This window comes from Brachycentrus maculatus, unplaced genomic scaffold (genome assembly GCF_059751285.1).
Source record: "Brachycentrus maculatus isolate JH-2025_06_01 unplaced genomic scaffold, ASM5975128v1 h1tg000782l, whole genome shotgun sequence".
NCBI lineage: Eukaryota > Metazoa > Arthropoda > Insecta > Trichoptera > Brachycentridae > Brachycentrus > Brachycentrus maculatus.
In genome coordinates, this window is record NW_028281510.1 from 81,280 (window position 1) to 105,851 (window position 24,572).

The window sequence follows — 24,572 nt, forward strand, 5'->3', positions numbered from 1 at the left end:
TGGCTTTTTAGTAAATTTATTTAACACTGTATACTTTGATTTGTGCCATTAATGAAATGAAAACACACACACACACACACATATATATGGTATATCACATCATGTATAATCAGCATCCCTTCTTAAAACTGACGCCGCACGTCCCTGATATGTACATATTATAAATTTGCTTATTAAATTCTTATTCGGGTACCTTCTTATGTCGTTTCGCATTTCAAAGTAAATTCTATTGTTTTTATGAGTTGATAGTGTCCTTTGAATTTCAAAGATAAAAATAGTGGAAATATTGCTGATATCGTAGTCGTACAGGAGAAAGTAACCAACTAACAAAACGTAAAATATTCAGGAAGACCATTTAAGTCACTTTTGTTAGGCAAGAAGAAAAACGTCAACGCAGTTAGTCATTTTTAACAAGTCAATATATTATACTTCCAAGTTTAAAATCCTTTGGAATTTTTTTCAGCGCAATATTAAGCTAGTAGATATCACATAGTCAATGATTAAGTTTTTGTAAAAAATGCACTTGGTCACTTTTCCTGTATGACTACGATATGTTTATAAATGCTCTTCTATGGCTACAACAAACACACAAATAACTTCTCTAGTCTATATTGGGTATTTTCAGAATTGCAACCTGAAAATAGACCCAACGGCCTGAAAATGCATGGCTGACGGGAAACAGTAAAGCCAATACTTACTATCCTGAACCATTTGCATTCGTGCGAACATTCGCCTATCTAAAGGAACAATAATATCTAACTCAACGCATTAAACGTTTGTAACCTCAATAGAAAACACATTACTATTACTGATTTCATTTTTTCTTAAAGCTTTTAATCAGTGTCGTGTATTTATACATTTCAAATTTCAATTTTAGTTTGTCACTATCTACACAGTAAAACTTAAATACGAATATTTTTTCCAAAGCATTAATGTATTATGTGGTGTATTTTACGATAGTTGTTATTTATATTTATCAATTACAAAACTTGACTATACCATAAAACTAAGGTCATTGCGACATCTCATCTTAGTCTGTAATAATTAATTATCATTCTACCGATAGCTAAACATACATAGTTGTTCAATGCCTTTAGATCATTGGACTAAGTTCTCCATTCATACTGGAGATGATTACTTTTTATCGGGTTATTATAGAGTAGAATTCCAAACACGACTGACCTTAAACCTTCTTCATATTTCATTAAGTGGCATTTATTGCTTTATTATTCTTCATCCCAGTATCACGGATCGATAATTAATTAAGTTTTCTACGGAATTGAATTGAATCCAATCGTTTTTATCCTTGTAAGAATCTAAACACTTATATAGTATTTAAGTATTGCACTATGACATAAATACGAGCTTATATAAATAGAAAAAGTAAATTCTTTATCCATTCTTAGCCTTGATGTCGGCGTTGTGATGATACGCATGAAAATAAAATATGTTAATCATGTGATCAACAAATTTGCCAACATTCATTGCTTTTTTTGTATTGTACTAAACTAGTAATTAATTTCAGCGCAGTAAAAGATTCAATTAAAAGCCATGAACCAACGGTCGAGGTTCTGTCTTGTTTTGGCACGTTATCTATTTAGGAACAAATTTTTGTGAAGCCTTGTTTCACTTTAAAAATTTCAACTTAAGGATTTTTGTTGAAAAGAAGCGAAACATTTTAGTGATCTTTGAAGTATTCTATTTTTCATATTTATCTACATATCTGGGAAGCATCTTTTCAAGAGATGGAAAAAAGTGGATAATGATATTGTAACAAGGGTGAATGCAGGGAACAGAGAAAATGGTGCTTTGAATAGAATGATTGCAAATAAAAATATATCCATAAAAGCTCAATAAGCGGTTCAAAACGGAATGCTGATACCGACACTGATGTATGGAAACGAAACAGAATAAACAAAGAAAGATGAAAGCAAAGTGAATACCGTTGAAATGCGTTCCTTCGGACGAATGTGTGGAAAATCGTTGTAAAACAGAATTAAAAATGTATGTATTATAAATGGATATGAGGCTGATGTATGTAGGAATAATTAAAAAGATTGAGAAAAGTAATTTAAGGTGATATGGAGATGTGGAGCGAATAGATAGCGAAAGAATTACTAAAAAAAGTACTTTTCGTGATCTTAGTAGTAGTAATCTACTTGAAATAATGTGTAAAATAGTTAATGTCACGAGCATACATTATATCGACCAAAATATAGAAACATGCATAAAATTATTTTTTTTCTCCAAAATAGGAAATTGTGGATTATTACAAAAAAATAATAAAACTTACGTTCTTGCTAGGTTGATAGATATATCCAGCATGAGTTCTCCAACACTGGCAATATCTTCTGTTTTCCAATCACCTTTCGGAGTTGCCACATCTAAAAATATGAAAAAAATATATATATATTTAACATATAAGTAAGGAAATCAGACGTAACTAATTACTTATAATTTTTGTATATCAGTTGGATCGATCACATTTAATTTTGACATTTGAATTAAATATCACCGAGCAATTGATCGATTTTTTTAAAGATTACTAGACACTATTTCAATACATAAAAAAGGCGTAGATATTGTTTGAACCTAAATGTAGATGAACAATGGAATAAACGATTTTAATCCTCCGATCTAAACAATGACTTCAGTCATCTAATACAACGATTTTTTTTTTCTAAATATCTATAATCAATAGATAATGTTAAGTATTGTCTCCGTGTTTTATTGTAATGCCGACTTATGACACAATGTGAAAGCGACATAAAGAGACATTACATATTTAATTGTTACCAGTTGTTAATTGCGTTGCGAAAAAAAACATGAAATTTAATGCTCTTACCATTAAGACTGAGCGCGTAATAAATTATAATAAATACTTTTTTATCAGCAAATAAATAAAAGATTTCTCTGGTCTTACATACATGATGCTTTATTACATAAACATAGATACATACATAAACGTATTTATAAGTTTCTATCTTAAAGACTTCTTCTTCTTCGTCTCACCTTTATATACACCCAATGATGCATATTGCATCGTACATATCTACGTAGTGTTATTTTCATTGTGAATAACACGAAGGCAAGTAGATCAGTCCTGCGCTTCAGGTACCAGTCTACGGTGATACTAAATCAATGTTACTGTGGAAAATCACTTATATTATACTCCTTAGTGGAGAAACCCAGATTTATGAACAAGGATTTGGACATACCTAAAATGTAGAGGTTTACTTCACCAAAACGTTACATTTCCATTACAAATGATTTTAAGTAATCGGGAATTCTAGATTGTAAAATTGTCGTTTTGGTGCGATTTAATGATTTCATATTGGTTTAACACAGGATCGGTCATGTTTTGTGGCAAATTTAATGAAGATTTCGATTTAATACAGTAAACAGAACAAATTTGCATTTAAAGGATTTTTTGTGCAATATTGGAAATGTAACTTTCTGGTGAGGACCTCCACAAATGTTGTGAATAAAATAACTGGTGAAATTATAATAAAAACGCATCAAAATTTTAAATCATGTTTTCAGGCGTCTCCTAGTATGTAAAATAATTTGGTTGGGATGTAGCAAACATCTAAATTAAAGCGTCTCAGCTAAATAAATGCTTTCACAAAACTAACCATAGATGCCGTGAACTCAAAAATGAAACTACATGAGATTTACGATATATGGATGGCATTCAAAAAATTGAGTTGTGTGGTTGTCAACCATGGGTAGAATGGTAAATGTTAAAGTGATCACTTAATCAGCTTATTACAGGTCATTAGACCTGTAAATACCTGGAGTTCCCTTTTTTTCTTCATCTTTGTGGAGATGTCAAAATGTAAAAATAACTCTAAAGTGGATAAAATCAGATTTGTGATCAAGGATTTGGACACACCAAAAATTTTGTGAAAAAAAACTTTGATTATTTATAAAATATTGCGCTGTCATATGTTTCGAGTAATGCACTTCCTACGCCAAAATATAATAATAACAATTAGACATGTTTATTAATTCCAATTCTAAAAGTTTCCATTAGTAGCCCACTCTATCAAAATCTTTATGGATAGCACTTCAAAGTAACATATTTGTACACGATATTTAAAATAGCAACAGCGTACATTATAAAATAAAATACGTATGATTTGTATGTAATGAAGAGGAAATGTGAATGCATTATTAGTAATGTATCATGTTTCTGCCTCCGACTAACATTGCCATTGAACCTGCACTTTTTTATGATTTATCCTTGAAATGACAAGATTTATTAGTGCTGTGTATTTGCATAGTAATATTTTATGCACGAAGATGATTTCCGAAGTACTAAAGAGATTAATAGATATCAAAAATGGCACGATCTATCAGAATTACAAAAATTGAATAATGTTTGATATAATATTAATGTAGGGAGTAATAATATTAATGATTCCTCTTGAATATTTTCTATGATATACTTAGGTATCCTACGCGGAAGTTACCAATTGAACTACGGAATAAAGATTATTAAAAAAATATTCCTGGAGTATTAATTCTAAACGCTTTTATAAAAGGATATTTAAAAAAAATAATGAAAAAAAATCACAATATTTATGGAATTACTTTCACACATTTGTAACGAAACTACATATTTTTATTACGGTATATTTTAAGGAAATAAAATAACAAAAGTGCAAATAACATTTTTATAACTAATTGTATTTGTATGTTTATTTAAAAAAGATCTTTCAAATATTCTGAAAATGTAGATTTTATTTTTATAATTTTAGATCTTAGCTACATTGATGTGTGCCAGCCAAATTACATATCATTCAATCAGGAACTTCTCAGCATTTGTTCATTGAAATTGGCTCACACTAGATTATCCCTCCTGAACCCAACACAAATTCAAATAAAAACATATTTGATCAGCTAGAAGAAACAAAAATCCACTAAATGATCTACAAACCTTGTACATAATAAGCAAGGTAAATAATAAATGCAATTCCCATCTAAAATGAGCCAAATTACATATTTTATATGTAACGATACTTATCTCATGGGTGTAGCATATAGCGCCTTTTATCTAAAAAAATATATGTAACTTATAATTTACTTTGAGGGAATCATTTCACAAGCCTGTATAGCAATAAAAATACGGCCCCTTAATCAACATGCAAATGGCAGAAATACAATGTAATATCTCTACATTTGTTTTGTTTTCAGTATATTTTTTAAATGAGAGCATGAATCTACGAATAAGGGAATGGGCGGCCAAGGTCTGTAGGTTAGTTTGAATGAATTAAAAGTAATAATAGTCCAACTAATACTGGACTGCTAGACAAGCCTTATATGCATATTGTGGATTTATACAAACAAGGCAAATATGTCAATTAACAGACTGATACAAAAGTATACGAAATTCAGGTCACGTCATTAATGTTTTTTTTTTATCATTTCCTAAAAACTATCTAACTAACAAACTAACCATCACGCCACTTCCCGCAGGGGTTGGTAGAGAGAATAGAACGCCACACCATTCTGTTTTTGCAAACATACTTCGCCTCTTCCACATTCATGCATCTTCCTCATACCGATAGACCTGAACGTTTTTAAGTATTTGACATACCTGATCATGCAAGTTTTTCTCGGTGTTCTTCTGTTCCTTTTTCCAACTACATTCGCCTCATAAATTTGTTTGGGCATTTTTTCCTCACTCATTCATTCCATATGTCCAAACCATCTTAACACGTTTCATTAAAATATTATTATACGTACTCGTGTATTGAGCAATGAGTATTTTGACATGATTTAATAAGGATCGTAGTTGTTATCATTTTTATGTGTTATCACCAATTTAAAACCACAAAGCGAAAAAAGGAATAAAAAGTATCGAACGTGTTATGCTCGATATATTTATTTATTTTAATTTTAATAAATTAAAAGCATTAAACGTTATATTTATTGACAACATTTTGCGTTATATTTATTTTAACGTTATATTTATTGTAACATCATTATTCACAAATGTAAGAGTTATTTATATATTGACATCTCTTCTTATTCATTATTCTTTTTAATGCTTTTCACCCATCTTGAGTGTTCTAGCCAGTGTCGAGTTTTCATATTGACATCTCGACATAGATGATGAAGAATATGGAAGAAATTGGGCGTATTTATAGAGCTAATGACCTGTCAAAGCTTTTATACACGTGTAATATTCACTATTCCAACAATGATTGACAACCACACTTCTCAAATTTTGGAACTCATTTGTATAATTGACGCGTTCCTTTATATGTAAGCTCTTAGTAGCTATGGTCGAGTTGAGTAAGCTTTCAATTAATATTTATTTACAACATTTTGAGCGTGTCCCAATACTTGTTCACAAACCTGGATTATCTCCAATTATAGAAAGTTTCATATTATATATCTCGTCTTCTTCTCCATATTCTTCTTCGTCTTTGATGAGATGTCAAAAAATAATATAACATTTATTTGTTCAAATTCCTTTTTTAGTATTCAACTTTTAGTATTCATCACACATATTATATCCAATTTCAAATCTTTAATCACTTGAATAATGCGAAAAATTCAGTGTTTAAGGGTATGTTTGCATAATACCTTTTTTATGAACGGAAGGCTTTGATAATCGCACAAATCTTACGTTTATGTTCCGACTCATTAATTCCAACGTCGTTTGCAAAGCAAAATAATATGATTCACACACATGCAATTTCTCTCTGTGGAATTAACAATCGCATTTATAAAAATAACAAAAACTACAAAACTGAAATGTTGTATAATCGATTATTATCACAACGAACGTAACATCGCGTGGGATTATCTCCACTACACCTGTGCCCAAAACATTGTGATGTAACTTGCTTTGTGTGTACCCATATTTTATGCAAATCGACTGGAGTCTAAATTGGTGGTCTCAACGATCCAAGGTGATGAATTACGAATATTAAAAAAGAATTGCAAAATTTGTTCTAACCTGGCTTGGAAATTATATATGTACATCTCATCAATAGCCTTGCTTGCTTATTTTTATGTGAATTTTCAAGTGGGTCATTAATCTGCGTTCACGCCCTTTTTCAACGAGCGTACTAAATTAGGCCCGAGTCGAAATTTCGAGATTCTTATTCATGTATATATGCTAAATTAAAATGTATTGTTTACTTTCTTAATTATTGTTTTCATAAACTGAGGTGTAATTTAATTAAAGCTGTTTTGAAATATTTTCATTCATTCAAACCCTTTTCCGCACCCCAATGGTGCATAGGGCACTGCATATAAACGCAGTGTTATCTTGATCGTTAACACACGAAGGAAAGGTGATCAGCCTTCCGCTTCAGGTGCCAGTCCAGGGTAATATTTAATAAATATTAGAGTGAAAATATCACTTATATTTGTTTGACCCCCCTTGGGAATCGAACCCGGGACCTCCAGAACGGTAGCCGAGCGTGCTGACCATTACACTACGGAGGCGGACAAATGATGAAATATTGAAAACGATAAATTTTATTGGTTTGAAAATAAACGTTAGCAGCTTATTGAAATTAAAAAAAATTAAGATATGAAGAAAGACCCAACGTAGAAGATATCATGGATCGCGTGGCAAAATTCAAATGGCAATGGGCAAGACATTGCATGAAAAGAAGGGAAGAGGTCTATATGCAGTAGTGGATAACAGAGGGCTCATGAAAAAGAAGAAGCTTATTTTGTATTTTATGATAAAAATGTAAATAAGTTATGAAACATTCATTCTATTACGAAATGGGGTAGATTAGTTTGTGTAAAGAGAGTTATTGTATGAACTGTATATTATTTTTACCCAGCTGAGCCCTTGATTTTTTTCATTAACATTAGAGCTTACCAGAAAACCACAGTAACTGAAACCACTGTGTTGTAAAGTACTATATATGTACTATGCACTGTATTACAAATTTCAGAGCTTATCCGAGCTTTTCTAAATCCGAACAGGCCACAGCCCCAATTAGTTCAGATTTCCGGGGTTCCGCTGTAAAATGTGTGTATTATGCGTATACTACACATGCATTACTAAACGAATCAACATTAAATTGTAATGACTGATGCATTTTTATCTGGGACAGTCATCACATAAAGACGGTAGGAATTCAACACAGACTGGCGTTCGTTATATTTTCCGTAAGTCTACCTAAACTACCTCTACTAATTAATGCATTAAAGTTATGTCTTAATATTATTAGTTTATTACTGCACTCTTTGGCGAGCGCGTGACTATAATTTCCAATTCAGATAAACGGATACACGAGTGCAACCAAAAGATGTTTGTTGCTATAAATGGCAGGCATTAACCTACAAATACCTCCGCCGACATTCTACAAATATTTTATCATAAATCACGGAAAATATCTCTATTATGACACAGTAATAGTTAGTATTGTGTAACCTGAACTGTTACAGATATAACAAAATGTAAATTGATAACCATTACTGGCGAATTTCATAGATAAAAACAATTTTAATTCTATAATACATAATTATTGAATATAAAAATGCAATATGAATTACATTATTCAAATAAATATTACGATATTTCATCAATTGATATTTAGATAATGAGAACAATATGTAAATAGTTACCGTAAATATTCCATTTATTTTTATTGAATCGTTTGTAATATTTACATTTCATTTTATTTATCTTGTATAAATTAGAATAATTTGATACGGACAAATTTTATTATGATTGAAATGTTATAGTTTTATAAAGGATCGAGTTTCTTTTTTCTTACATAAAAAAACTGATGAATCATCTTTTGTAATACTTATTCCAACAGTTATTATACCAATCATGATCTCATGGTTAGTGTTTTAATTACTATGCATGAAGTTAAGGGTTCGATTCCTATTGAAGTCAACTAATTGGGTTTTATTTTGACAGATTCCATTACATGTGTTTAACTTGTTCTCCTTAGAATTCTGATTCTCTCCAAAAGTTGTTTCCTTTCTCAACGTTTTTTGTACTGCCACTTTTGATAACGTTAATGTATTTTTTTGTTGAAAATGTATTTATTATAATTTTGAAATTCATGAAATAAAAGTATACTGTAATAAAACTTACTAATTCTTTTCCTTGCGTCAATGTAGGCTGCGTTGACAGCATCGTAGGTAATGCAAGTGTGTTGACCCTCATAATGCCTGTAAATAAATGCAAAAAACCATAAATAATTATGAATAATGACCATTTTATCAAATCATTAAATTATTTTAACCCTTAAAAATATATAAATAATTCAATATTATTATTTTGTGAAAGAGTTTGCATTAATAAATTATGGGTCAAAACATTAAATTGGTTACAGGACATAAAAAATGCAAAATATTATAGTATAAAAAATAATTACCAGAAATTACTCGCAGTAGAGACCAATTGAATGTTTAATATAGTTATTTAATAATAAAAACAATCAAATTAAAAAAATAAAAAGTTAGCTACGCACTTTTAATCTGTTATAGTGAAAAGCATTAACTTAGTCCCAAAGAATACTTAATAATTTTGAAATTAAAATATTAATTTATTTCGATATTTGTCGGGTTAAAATTAATTCGACAAGATTTTTAAATGAAAGATTGCATAAATTTTAAATTTTTGAATTTCCATTTTTATTTTTGAATTGTAATTTATAAATTGAAAAAATATATATTAACTTAATATTGAATTTATTTTTTTCAAAAAAAAAACTTCTGAATTCATGTGGTAATCAGTGGATTAATACTTAAATAATAAGTATAATAAAATAATTTTGGCATCTCAAAAAACACGAAAAAGAATATGAAAGTCTGGGTATCAACAGACCTTACGACCTGTCATAGACTGGTTTAGGTGATCACTTTATACACGTGTAACATTCACCATTCTACCAACACAAAGCACAACCTCACTATTTTGAAACTCATATATATTGTTTTTCATATAATTTACGTGTCGTTTATGTGTGAGTTCGCGGCAACATCTATGGTTAATTTTGTTAAGCTTTTTTCTTGTTTTAGGAGAGACTTTTGTATAAATGAATGCAAAATCCTTCCAGAATCATTTTACATACTGAAATTATGATTTTTAATTTTATGAAGCTTTGAACAGTTGTTTTATTCATAACATTTTGGAACAAGGATATAGACGTACTCAAAATGTTGAGTATAAAATAAAATAAAACTTAATGATGTATTCATATGTAATTAACTAGTATTATTACGAGTTTTGTCATTTCTTTACAAATATTTTTTCTACACTAACTCTTGATGATATTACAAAACAGCTAGGATAGATTACTCAACTTTTACAACCAATATGGTGTACAAATAATCACATCCTTAACTGACGAACGTTTTGATCAAACGACGCGAATTATTTCGCATGAGTCACGATGATTCGCAAACAGATAATTATTGAAAAATTGCGTACAAAAGCAATCCGCATATTATCTGGCCTCGCTAACTGTTATTTATATTATTTTTAAACATTTCATACATACTAAAGAACATCCATTTTCATCCTCAATAGCATAATTATATGTTATTATTCTTAACTGTTTATCTCCGTAGTATATTATTTAGGTTAGAAGTAGGTTTGATACCTAGGAAGGGGATCAAAATAAAAATTAATTATTTTTCACCCTAATACTTATTATGACGACTTCTTTATGTGTTTACGATTAAGATAAAATGCCTCTATCCAAGCAATGCCCTAATGGATGCAGATACAGGTAAGAAGAGAAAATAAAAACTTCAATGACATACAATAAAAAATGTAGTTTCAAATTGAAAGCAAATTCCAATCAAAGCTTTTTCAAAATTGTTTAACTTCTTAATGATGCATATGGAACAACATTGGATGTAAATTCAGGATCGTTAATTATATTAGCTTATTGTTTAGGCTCGTTCCATAAAAAAAGACCTTAAGAATTGAACCCGGGACCTTACGCGTGGTAGTCAAATGCGCTTACGATTGCAATATTGACCTTAATAATTTTCAAGAGTTCAAAAAAAAATATTCATATTATTTCATTTTAAGTTTTCATGATAATTTAAAGTAATTTATTTAGTGACATAATTAGTTAAAACACCCCAAAATAAAATAATGAAATTTGATTGAGTGTGTGTTTATTAATCTGTGTGAAATTCTGGAAAGAACCACTTCAATGAATGTGTTTGTATAAAGTAGATCAGATAGTTCATCATTCTTTTGTTATCCATTCGTTCCACATATCCATATCACACGATGGAACTTATCTTAATCTTTTCAACTATCTCTAATTCAGCCTTACATTCCTTTCTAAAACAAAAGGTCTATTTTTTAAAATCGTTATAAAACGTGGTCAATAAATGAGAGTGGCCCGTTTTGCCCTAAAACGTGCAAAATACACATTAAAATTTTTGCTCATCACACCTGTAAGTATGTGAATTGCATCATGATTATATATTTCTAGTCAACTCGTGTTTAAAATACGTTATTATTTTACGATCGCCTTACGTACGCATTTTGTACTGCTGCGACCTTGTCATACATAAGTCATATGACGAATAAAACGAGTGTTTCTATTTAACGATATCGAAATGTATAATTATAAACAAAAAGGCATTCGCATAAATCTAAACAGGTACATGCGAACATTGTATCACGGTGTATGTCATAATGGAGTAGCGACACGACGCGCGACGAGGGACGTCGGTTCTGCCTAATGTCGACGGGACGCCAATACGATACAACAGTCGTCAATGATACTTTGCCTAAAATATTTTTCTAAATATCTATAACTGTCCCGTTCCGAAGGGGGTATCAATTTCTTTACTAGCGCTGTATCTATCTCCACAGTTTAGCCATCGGCGGTACATCGCCAAATTTGCACGCGTGTGCATCGCGTTCCCAATACGCAAGCGTTATTTGGCAAATACAGAGTGTCTTTTTTGTCATTTCTAATAAGAATTAAAATTAATTAAAACTATCTACTGACATTTCTTGGCGCAATTGAATTTTTATATTTATTGTATAAATATCTACTTTTTTACACTGTAATTAAATTGTCATAATTTTAATCTTTACTGTACCCTAACAATGAGTGGAAAATAATTGACAGATGATATGATTGAGCAACTTCTGAGCGATACGGACACTGATGTATCTTTAAGAATAAATAATATAATTACGACTTCTGAATATGGTTTTCTGGCATCGAGACCTACCCTAACCAGCCTTGTGTTATAAGGAAATGTAATTTCAACTATCTTACAATACGTCCACTTCTGTAGTGTAGTGGTCAGCGCGTTTGGCTACCACGCTGAAGGTCCCAGGTCCGATTTCCAGAGAGGGGTCAAAATAAATATGGGTAATTTTCAATCTTATATTTATTTAATATAACCCTGGACTGGTACCTGAAGCGGAGGGTTGAACACCTTTTCTTCATTTGCTAACGATTAAGATAACACTGCGTCGCTACGACGCAGTGCCTTATGCACCATTGGATGCGTATAAGGGTTAAAAAAGGAGATTTTGTCTAAACACACTTCAGTAAAAGCTTGTGATTAGGTTTGTTTGAATATTCTTATAAAAAATCCTTGCTTAATTTTTTATTTCTATATTTTCTGAATAAAAAATATTTTTTATTTTCTTTTTAAGTTTATTATTTTTTAATTGTATAATATTGACATTTTTTCTTGATTTTCTTGATTAAAAATTAAAAGGTTCACCCCCGTATAAGTATATGTTATTATTATTCTTTATTATTTTTTTTTCAATGCATTGTTTGTAAAAGACAGTATCTGCCTTAGAGGTTAAAAATGAAATATTTTTTGTAAAGAATATGGATAAGGTCGTTCATTTGTTATTTAATACTTAGAAATACATAATCAAATAAAATAAAAGTAAATTTTATCTCCCACTGATGATTTGCTCCATTTTTTCATGGCTACCCAGAATGTGTGATGTCTTAGTTGATACTACTGTAGAATGCAAGACAAGCCGGTTTATCCAGTCTATCTAGACTATCATCTATTTATTATTTTGGGTTAGTTACAATCCGATGAATTCCGTGACTCGCATTGCATTGCATTATATATTAAACAGTCACGAATTCGTGTAAAGTGATCTGTATATAGCACTTTCGACGATAAAATATGTTTATATAGAATAAAAAGAGGCTAGGCGACCACCAAGGCAATCCAAAAATGTAAAAAGCAAATATTTGATATTTTGAAAATTGATATAATACATAAATTTTTATGGTCACCGCATTAAACTTTGTTTAACCTTTGTATGAGGTTTTAGCCACTTCATACTCTCATTTTTTCCACAAAAATAGAACTAATAATATTAATTTGTTTATTTTTATTTAAAGAGTTTACACAATTTTAATAAAAATTTATTATATTCTGTGTATTAAAAGCATTGTTAACTTTGTGGTATGATAATATAAGTGAACGATGAATGATAAGGAGAGTGTTAAAAATGGATTATTTAATTAATTAATTAATCAGTCATTGCAAAAAATCTTCGCTACTTCCACATTCAAGTATTTACTAATTTTAACTCCTGACCTGATAACTTTCAAGTTTTGAAAATATGTACTTGATCATGTCAAGTTTTCCTCGCTTTTCCATTTTATGACGCTTAAAAATAAGTTTATTTAGAAGTTTCGTTAGTTAATGTTGAATAAAATTGGATTTACTATCAAACGCAAGCTTTTACTAAATTCAGATCGTGAGAATACTTATTTACGAATCATTATTAGTAAGCGAAAATTAATTTTATTCATTGAGCAAATAATTTGCACACAATTATTTTTAAGGTAACACCAAATTAAATTCGCTTCACACGGTTTTTGAGTGGAATTTGAATTTTTAAAGATATATTTATACACATACTTCCGATTATTCAACATTCTTGATCAAATCTAACAAGTAGACTAGTAATTATAAGCATTGTAATTACTGTACACCAACTGATTAAAAATAAATTTGATCAGGTTGTTTGTAATTTGGCGTACACAAAGATGCTGAATTGCCCCATTTTAACACAAGCGCTCGATCAAATTAGTGATTAACGTAATTTTTTTGAAAAAAATATTAATCAATTATTGATAATTATTTTAAACCTCGAAAAAATCGTTCATTTTAACAGTCTTTAATTTACACAAATAAGAAAAAGCACGGGTTTGCAACTCTGAGTGATATTATTGCTGTGCGCCTTTTCCAGCTACATTCAATTTTCAGTTTATTTTCCAATATGGCAGTGATGTTGTATCAACTCATCTTATAGACCCTTTCCTACTAACTTCCTTTACCTTATTTTTTTTAATTTCTCTACATTGATTATGACATAATTGAACATCTAACATACGAAAATAAATCAACAACAGTGCACATACACATCTTTGAAAATTTGCAGTATGGATGTTCGCTAATAGGCAGAATGGTGAACGTTACACTAGTGTGTAAAATGATCGCATAAACCAGCCAAACGCCAGGTCGTAAGTTCTGGAATGTTCAGACTTTCATCTTCTTTTATATAAATAGAACGACGGATGTTTCATATCGAGTTGAGACACTTATAATATTGACAAATCATCAGTAGGGTGAGTAGCCCAGCGTACGATATAAAAAATAATATCAATATTGTTAAAGAGAAAAGTTTATCCTAGACGTTTTTGTACACTTCTATTTTATTTATTATTATTTAACCCTATCCGCACCCCAATGGTGCATAGGGCACTGCATCATATAAACGCAGTGTTATCTTGATTGTTAACACATGAAGGAAAGGTGATCACTCCTCCGCTTCAGGTACCAGTCCAGGGTAATATTGAATAAATATTAGAGTGAAAAAAACACTTATATTTATTTGACCCCCCCCCCTGGGAATCGAACCCAGATTTCTATTTTATCTATTTTATTTACAAGAAATTTTAAAGTTTATACTTTTGGGGAAACACAATCATGAAAATAATTAAAAAAAAGAATAATATCATTAAAATAAAAGAGAAGTGCGTAAGAATTGAGTGCCTGGAATAAACTTTTCTCTTTTATCTTCATCATCCCGAAGAATGTTTGTATGACTTAATGCATTTTGCTTGTATGCCCGCGAAATTGATTGATTTGAATGAGACAATTTTATTTCATAATAATAGCATTGACAGCTTAAGCTTTAATTTTATAAATGATTATGGTTTCTTACTTGCATTTATTGAACTTTGAGAACAAAAACCTTGACCAACCCTAATAAATAGATAATGCGTTTTAAAATGTTTTAAAATAATATAAAGGTGAGTATAATTTACAGTTTATGTTGGGATAATACCACTGTATTTACAAACCAGTTTTTTCAAGAATTAGAGGTAATTTTGGTACAGAAAAACTTCGATATAACGGACCTCTATTTGACGGGCTTCGGATATAACGAAAAAAAAATGGGGTCATACAAAAAATCGTATTGTTAATATTTCACATGCAAAAACTTAATTAAATTAAATTGCAAGTGTCAAACAATTTTTAGCGGCCATGATAATCATATTATACGTCTAGTACTAGAATTTCAGTCATAATACAGTCCTGCTCGTAGACTGCACCCAGCCGGAGTAACAACAAAACTGTCGAAAATGAAATTATCACACGATCTAATAATATTAATTGACTATTTGTCAGATAACGATAATTTCAACTATATTATATTCATTTACACCATTTTAGAGAGTTAATGCAATCAAAACATGATTACTTTTTCAAAGATGGATTACCGAAAGTAAGCGAGTCGATATCAAACAGTAACGTCACTTCACGACGAGTGTGCGAAGACAGTAAATAGAATTTTTTGTTTTTGTTTTGTATTATTTATTTATATCTCAATATAGTGTTCAAACTACTACTACCATCACGCCGTTTCCCCGCAGGGGTAGGCAGAGAGGATGGAATGCCACATTTTTCTGTCCTGACATACACTCCTCGCCTCCTTCACATCCGTACATCTAGTCATACATGCCCTCCGATTACGCAGACTTTTGACACCGCCAAATTTTAGGTTTCTGATTGATCAGTGTTCATAATTTGAAAATAAAGTTTTTTGTTTTATTTTAAATCTATTTTTAAATAACGGACAGCCTCTCCCCCAATAAGTCGTTATATCGAGATTGTACTATACTTTAGCAACGGTTATTAAACCTATATTGAAAATAGAGAACATTTATATCTCTTGGCATTAGCGACGGAAGTACATAAAATATTTTGAATTAATTAACTGCCTTATTAAGAATTTGGGTTAAGCTTGAATGTCAAAACTTAATTCTCTTTAAAATATCAATTTCATAAACCTGTCATCTGCCACCTTGTCACACTGTCAAAATGTCCCAACAGATGTTCGTTAAATTTAAACTGCACGACAATTTAAAAAAAAGGTATGTTAACATGAATTATATTGAACTAATAGTAAGAACCGTTGATCATTTACAACTCATGAATTATTTAAAATTAAAAGTTGTTTAAGTTGTTGTAATTAGTTGTTGAAAATTAGTTGTTGTTTAATATTGTGGTATCGTTATATAACAATCTCTTTATCATTCATCGTTCACTTTGTGTAATACCTTTTAAAATTTTAAGTGGTAGTACACAAAGTGAACGATGAATGAAAAGGAAAGTGTTATATATTTTTCATCTCCATAGTGTAATAGTCAGCAAGCTCGGCTACCGTTCTAGAGGTCCCGGGTTCGATTCCCAGGGTGGGTCAAATAAATATAAGTGATTTTTCACTCTTATATTTATTCAATATTACTCTTGACTGGTACCAGCTTTCCTTTAATGCTGCAGTGCCTTATGCACCATTGGGGTGCGGAGAAGGGTTTGAATAACAGTGTTTTATCTTTTTACATTTAAACAGGAGCCGTGGCTTTCAAACATGCTATAACATGTCCTATTGTGAGTGCAATAACTTAATATGGGACATAGTATAAAATCATCACATTCTCAAGTTTTCCATAGCCGTTATTCGTACTCAATGGTGCATTGGCCACTGCATTGTAAATTATCAGTTTAATCTGGATCATTAAATACATGAAGGAAAGGTGATCAGCTCTGTGTTTCAGGTGCGGTCCAGGGTTATAAATACCAAAAATAAATAGTTGACTAAAACATCACTTATTACTTTTAACTATCAACTATTATAAAGTTAAAAATTACGTTCGTTTCCAATATTTTTTTGTTTTGTCAATGAAACTGTTCAGAGGCAAAATTGTTTCGCTTCGGCTTTTGATATTTGATATATAAATTAAGCAAAACAGGATGACGACTGATATAAATATTTTCACTTTTTAATGTAGTTCGGAAGCTGATGAAGACATTTGGTAAATGTATTTCTACCTTAATAACACATTATCAATCTTTATACCGAATACCGATCGGAACCAAATATTCCGAATTGCCCATAACCGTGAGAAAAGAAATTTCATTCGAGCTTAAAATCGTCACGCGATAAACAAGCATTAAAATTGGATTTAAAATGGTGCGATTCGTAGTTAAATAAGATTAGGAGAGATTAACGTTTCACTATTATATTATGAACGAATTTTTGCGTAACGTTTGTATAATTCCGTGTAAACTGTATATTATTTCAACGAAATTAGCATGATTTAACGATTTGTCGAATAAAGTATTACATATATTACGTTATAAGACAGTAAGACACATTCACGTATTATGCTTCTCAGACTTCGAGAAAGAAACCTGCATTTATTTAAATATACGTACTGATTTTGGATTATTTTGCTTGCAAATAATACCTTTAAAAAATAATTACAAATAACCCGTGAAAATGACAATCAAATCGTTTTGCACGTGAGGTCCAAGGCCAAGCAGTTTAATACTTTACTACATAAATCTTCAGTATATGTTCTCAAACATTTTAGGTTAAAAACCCCAAAAGTTGATTACTTTTTCATTTGCCTACTTCTAACCTACGAGTGAATTAGTTTTTTATTAAATTTCTGGCGACTGTGTTTAATAAAATAAAATAAAATAACTTACGGTTTAAAAAACGTGAATTACGTTCAAAGAAATGAAATTTGATAGGGAAGAATTTAAGTTTTGCTTAGTAAATACAACTTCTTTTCAAACACTTAATTCGATGCAATCCTCATCATTTTCAAACACTTTTGTCCGGAAAAAATTATGCGGAATGCATCGAAACTAACTAACCATCACACTGCTTCCCCGCAGGGGTAGTCAGAGAGAATAGAACGCCACACCACTCTGTCCTTGCAAACATTCTTTGCCTCTTCCACGTTCATGCATCTCCTTATACATACCCGCCGATTGTTTCGACTCCTAACCTGACCACTTTCAAGTATTTGGCATACTTGATCGTGTCAAGTTTTCAAGCATCGAAACGCGTGTCATAATAGATTTTATACCCATTACCACAGTGTGGCATATTCAAATTGATATTAAATCATTATTTTATTTTCTGATATATTGTATATTGCTTATTGTCAGTATTTCTAAATCTCCCATTCATATTTTTAGCTTCTAATATTTTTCTGTATAATATATGAATTTTTAATGATTTATATGATACAATATATTTTTAACCAACCAAACATATTAATTTAAAAACCCTTATCCGCACCCCCATGGTGCATAGGGCACTGCGTTATATAAACGAAGTGTTATCTTGATCGTTAACACATGAAGGAAAGGTGATCAGCCCTCCACTTCAGGTACCGGTCCAGGGTAATATTGAATAAATATTACAGTGAAAAAAATCACTTATATTTATTTGACCCCTCCTGGGAATCGAACCCGGGACCTCCAGAATGGTAGCCGAGCGTGCTGACCATTACACTACGGAGACGGGCAACATATAACCAAACATATAATAAAGTAAAATAAATGTTTTTATTTTCCAACCTTTGAAAGTTTGTTAAATCTTACTTTTTATGATAAATATAACATAACCTGTTGTTTCACTTTCTCTCTCTTTCCGCGGCCGTAAGTCAGGTTAACGGTGAACTCATCTTGGATAATAACTGTGCAAGTCATCTTCATGGTTTGCATACACACATACACGTCACACGGTATAGTATACGTGTTTACGGATAGGTGTGAACATCGTATACTTACAAACCTTAGCAACTCAATACCATACACAAGGCATATCTACATAAACGTTAAATATTTGGAAGGTCCATAAGCTAATGGTTTTGGAAAGAAAAGAGTTATTGAAAGGTAAGGAGTTAAAAAATATATATATATACTCGTATTTGTTCCAAAAAATCTGATTCCGATATATATTAAATTTAAACATTGTAGTGACATATGATATAAGTGAATCTTCTTTCAAAAATCAAGAATAAGAGAGATTCAGTGTGAGAGAGAGACAATACGAAATTTGCATACAAAATATTATTTTTATTCAATATTTACACTGTGATTGATTGGTGTTTCAATTGGTCATGCTGATATTAATGGTTTGTGATAACTAAAATATGAGATACATGTCCGTGATTCAATATTTTTGAGATAACGAGAAAAAACGTAAATAATCACAAAATACAATGATAAATATAACTTACACAACTCATGGTACATCATCTATTCATATATAGCGTCTGACGTGTACATCTTCGACATCCTATTTTATCACTTTGTATCGTTGTATGTATATACGTCGCTCTCTTTTGTTTTACTCCCGTGTCGTCAGAACGCAACGTTCGCTTCATCGTTCTCTCTACTTCATATCTTTCTTCTCTCTCATATAACAAAATTTGTCTTAAAATCTTGATTTTACTCTCATTTCTCGATTATCGAATCGCCTCCGAAGAAGTTTCACTCTGATAATTCCCGAATAGGTAGTTTTAAATAAAATTATTTTTGGCACATTATTTGAAAACAGATATCGTAATTCATATAGCAAGTTGTGAAAACTGATCAATACAATTTCCTCGAGAATTTATTGTAATTTTCCGCTAACTTAAGTCGAAAGCATTCTAAATTGTATAACAAGCTAACGATTGCAATATACAGCTGAATGCGTGAAATTGGACAAATGAAATGGTTTTCTAATAATGGCAAAATAATTTATTTGGTGACTGTACTTGTACAGTAATAGTTTCAATACTACTTCAGTTCAATATTCTCAACTGCCTTGATTTCAGAAAATGTCATTATTTATTAAATTGTGAGTCTTAATTAAAAAATATATATAATAAAGTTACAGTCTACCCCATGGTAGACGGCTCGCGGGTAGACCACCATAGAGATGGATCGATAGCTGGAAATCGACATCGCAGGAGGCCAATCCCTCTTTAAAACAGGCCACAAGGCCTACAACAAGATGAAGAAGAAGATAATAATGTTTTGAAATAAAATTTTATATCAGATTTTTATTTACAAGGTTTATAGATCAATTTGTGGATTTTTGTTTCTTCTGGCTAAAAAAAAATATATTTTAATGTGTGTTAGGAGCAAGAAAGATAAACGAACGTGTGTGGGCCAATCAGGAACATCTCAGCATTTGCTCATTGCTAGGAGAAAACCACGTAAAACTCGTCAGGAGAAGCCGGACTGTTGAGTATCGGCAACAGGCCTTCCATTCCACTAGAATAGGGTTTGGCATTTTGTGTCCTGGCTTGGTTTATTAATTTAGATACTTATTTTTGTCCATCTGAATATGTTGTTATATTTTAATAATTAAGCGGATTTTTGTTTTGTTATTGAAAATATTTACTGGGGAAACATTTTTAAGTATTATGTCTCTCAGAACTGAATTTTTTCAATGTTAACAAACTATCACTGTATTCGAGCTAAAACCCTTTGAAAACGTTAATTTAAAGGTCTTTACTATCACATATAATACACAAGCCCATAAAACATAAAAGGTAATTAGTTCTCAACAAAGTCTTAGATTATCTTTGTATCGTTCTTTAAGCGGAGATCATATAACTTCTAAGTACTCAATACTTGTGAATAATTATACAAGTATAATGATTGCATCAATGTGTTGACGTCTCTAAGGGAATCTTCAAGGTTCGTGATAAATAGAAGCACAATAACACATTCAGCTGCCTTCTCAATACCATCAAAATCTTGACCATAACTATACTCGTATAAACTAACATGAAATTCATTAACAAGTTTCAATGTGTTTTATGAGTAAGATTACTATCAATGATTGCTCGTGATTTTCCGATTTTATATCTTCTTTTTGTTATCAAATAATTTTACATTATTTGGTCGTAAGTTAATTGATATTTACAATCTTAAGTATAGTAATGTAAAGGTAATTTGAATTTTACTTGGTTTTCCACTATTTTAAAAATCTATCATGACGCGTGTTTCGATGCATTGAGTACCTATTATTATCAAACACCATATGTATGTCTGTATGTGGGTATGATGCTAAATGCAGCGCAACATATGTCATGATACATTTTAAGGAATAGTGGTATAAATCAAGTAAAATCAAATTACCACAAAGTGAATCACAGATAGCTACCGAATCAAATAATGAAATTACAATTTATATTATCGATATAAAAATATAAAATAAATGTAAGTACCCACGTTTTATAGTACATTTAAAATATTTTACCTCGCCAACACAAAAGGATGATGAAAAATTAGTTTATTTTTATTTTTATTAAGCTTGGACAAAAATACTTTTAAAATAGAATATTTACCCATTTCGTATCTAAGTATTCGACTGGTAATAATTAAACAAGTTTTTAACAATTTTGAATGAAGAAATTAAGAAATGATTTCAGAAATTATTTTCAATGTGTAGTTATACAAAGAGGCTAAACCTTTGTCGTTTTTTTTAAATAATTTTACGGCAAATTAAAGTTTTAAATTTGTATATCAAACAAATCAAAGTGTGAAAAGACATTCGTATATGATACAGCATCTGAGAAAAACAATCCACCAGAAGGAGAACGGTTGAATAAAACCGGTCAATATATCGTATTGTTTGTTGCGGCATTGTTCTACTGTTAGTAGGACAACATCATATCCCAGGAAGTAAAATGAACTGTGACTTGTCCTTTTAGTTACGAAGTGCCATCGATCACTCTTCCATTGAGCCATTGCATTATGATACAATACTTTCGTATAAATTAATATTCTTGTCACTATCACTGTTCAATACATTACTTTTGATAATAATATTTATACAAGATTGCAAGGCTTATGGCTTAATTCAATTGTATATATAAAAAAATACTACTGTTTTCTATCTATAAAAAAAACTCACACTTTGTTTTTAAGTACTTTTATTTCTTGTACTATTTTTCCAACCGGTTTCGATAAGCATTTGTGGGTACTAATGGGTAGAATTTTAAACGTTACACAAGTGTATGAAGTGATCACTTAAACCGGCCAAATGTCATGTCGTTAGCGTTGGGACAGTCAGACTTCCATCTTCATTCATATAAAAATGATATCGGTCATCGATAAGAAATGCCTATTCTAACTTTTGATTAGTGGTTTAAAATCGTACAGTCCGCCGGTGTTGTAATGATAAGCGTGTTTAGCTACCGTTTTGGAGGTAGCAATTCGGGTTCGATTCCCAGGGGGGGGGCTAAAATAAATGTGAGTGATTTTACATCTTAATATTTATTCAGTATTACCCTGAACTGGTCCCTGACAGGAGTGATAACCTTGTAAGTAATGATCAAGATAACACTGGGTCAATACAATGCAGTGCCCTATGCACCATTGGGTGCGGATAAGAAGATAAGAAATGCTTTTATAACTTTTTACACTAGTGGTGTAAAGTCGTACTATAGAACTTTTTTGCAGTTTTGTCGAGTTATATTACACGTTTTCCCAGAGAATTCAATCAGTATTTTTCAAATGATTTTTCGACATTTGCATTTTTTACACATATTTGAAAGTATTATTGATTGAAATACTACAGAAACTTCTAAGTACCTTTGTACTGCCTTATTTTTTTAAAATCTTTCAACAAAATTAAATAAAAACTCGTTTTCCAATAAACAATAAGTGAAAGTTGATTCTATAGTACCTACATATGACTAAAGTACACACAAAGAAACCTTTGTATTAAGGGTCATCGCAACGTATTATCTTTGCAGTTATTTCGATTATGAATCTTATTTATAAAATAAGATCCAAATCATTTTAGAAAAAAATGGACACGTTTATTTTGCTCAAAATTATTTATTCTCTAAATATAGTTACTTAATACTAAATACTTAATTTGTGGTAATTTAATATTTATATGTTTTATATTCTTATTTCAGAAATATGGCTTGTAAATATAACGTTTGCGTAACAATATAAATATGTATGAAAATATTACAGTTCTTTTGGTGTCCAAATTTTCATTCCCAAAATTTGAGTTTAAGCTCCACTCAGGAGTTATTTATATCAAGATTTTTTATTGATATCTTAACATAGATGATGAAGAATATGAAAGTCTGGGTATTTACAGTATTTATAACCTGTCATAGGCTAGTTTAAGAGATCGCTTTACGCATTAAAATATCAACAAGTGGGTCGTGGTCCCGTGGTTAGTCTCGTGGACCCTTATGTAGGAGTTTCTTGGTTCGAACCCACTCTGCCACAATTTAATACCTATTTCTAATAATGAGCCGCTTAGGTTCACAAAAAAGTTTAAATTTAAAATATTTGTGTAAATAATAAAAACACAAACAATTCTCTTCTCTGGAATTTCAGCCCATCAACACGTGTCTTTTCATGAACAAGTGTAATTATGTATAAGCAACTTAAGAAATTATAGAAACTTATAGATAACTCGTTATTTAGTGCTATACATTTTATAATTCTAACATTATTGCTCTAAAAAATCTAAACATATAATAATTTAGCTATTAAAAAAATTAAGCATTTTATTTCCATAAAAATGTTATGCATTTTTTTATACGGCTTTACTCGTTTGGGAGTCGTTTTGGCTATTACAAACAAAATAATTAAAATATTACAAAATGAATCAGAGAAGATTGACAAAAAGGCAATAGCAGTAATCAATTGAAATTAAGGAAAACATTAAGTAAATTATTTGATCTATATTAATTAAATAATATTCTAATGTGGTCAACAAACATTGTAATGCATTAAAATGAAGAGCAATAAAATGTGTAGGAAAATACTGTAATGATACAGTCATGCTTGTTCATATATAAAATGACATAATAATGATTTGTTTTGTTGTTCTTGCTAGAATGCTGTGAACAGCAGGCAGCTGAAAGTAAAAGTTGTAACCGGGTCATAAACTATGCTCCGGAGATTAGTCTCGTGATTGAAAATGCGGAAAATTCCGCAACAGAACGAAGAAATCATGTGTACATATTTAGAGAGCGGAAGTACAAGTGGAAATATTAATGTATCATCTCCTCTTGTATACGGTGTGTTGCAAAAAATCGATCATATAATTTATTTACGAATTTTTATATTTTTTTTTCTCGTACATATTTCAATACAACTAGACAAAAAAATCTATGGGATTTAAGGCATACTATTCTTGGTCAATAATTGATCCAAAATAGTCCATTCGTTATAACTGAATAACTTATAACAGTAAAAAATATATG

At 30.5% G+C, this 24,572-nt stretch overlaps 1 protein-coding gene across 1 annotated transcript in view; it reads right to left on the reverse strand.

The window, feature by feature from the left end:
* Window positions 1-24,572, reverse strand: part of LOC148300219 (chorion peroxidase-like) — a 72,656-nt gene that overhangs the window by 42,031 nt on the left and 6,053 nt on the right. The window contains exons 2-3 of the mRNA XM_088275095.1: window positions 9,089-9,165; window positions 2,294-2,384 (exon numbers count right to left, since the gene is read on the reverse strand). Of these exons, the coding sequence (XP_088131221.1) occupies window positions 2,294-2,325 (32 nt within the window). The 5' untranslated portion in view covers window positions 2,326-2,384; window positions 9,089-9,165. The remainder of the gene's footprint in view (window positions 1-2,293; window positions 2,385-9,088; window positions 9,166-24,572) is intronic.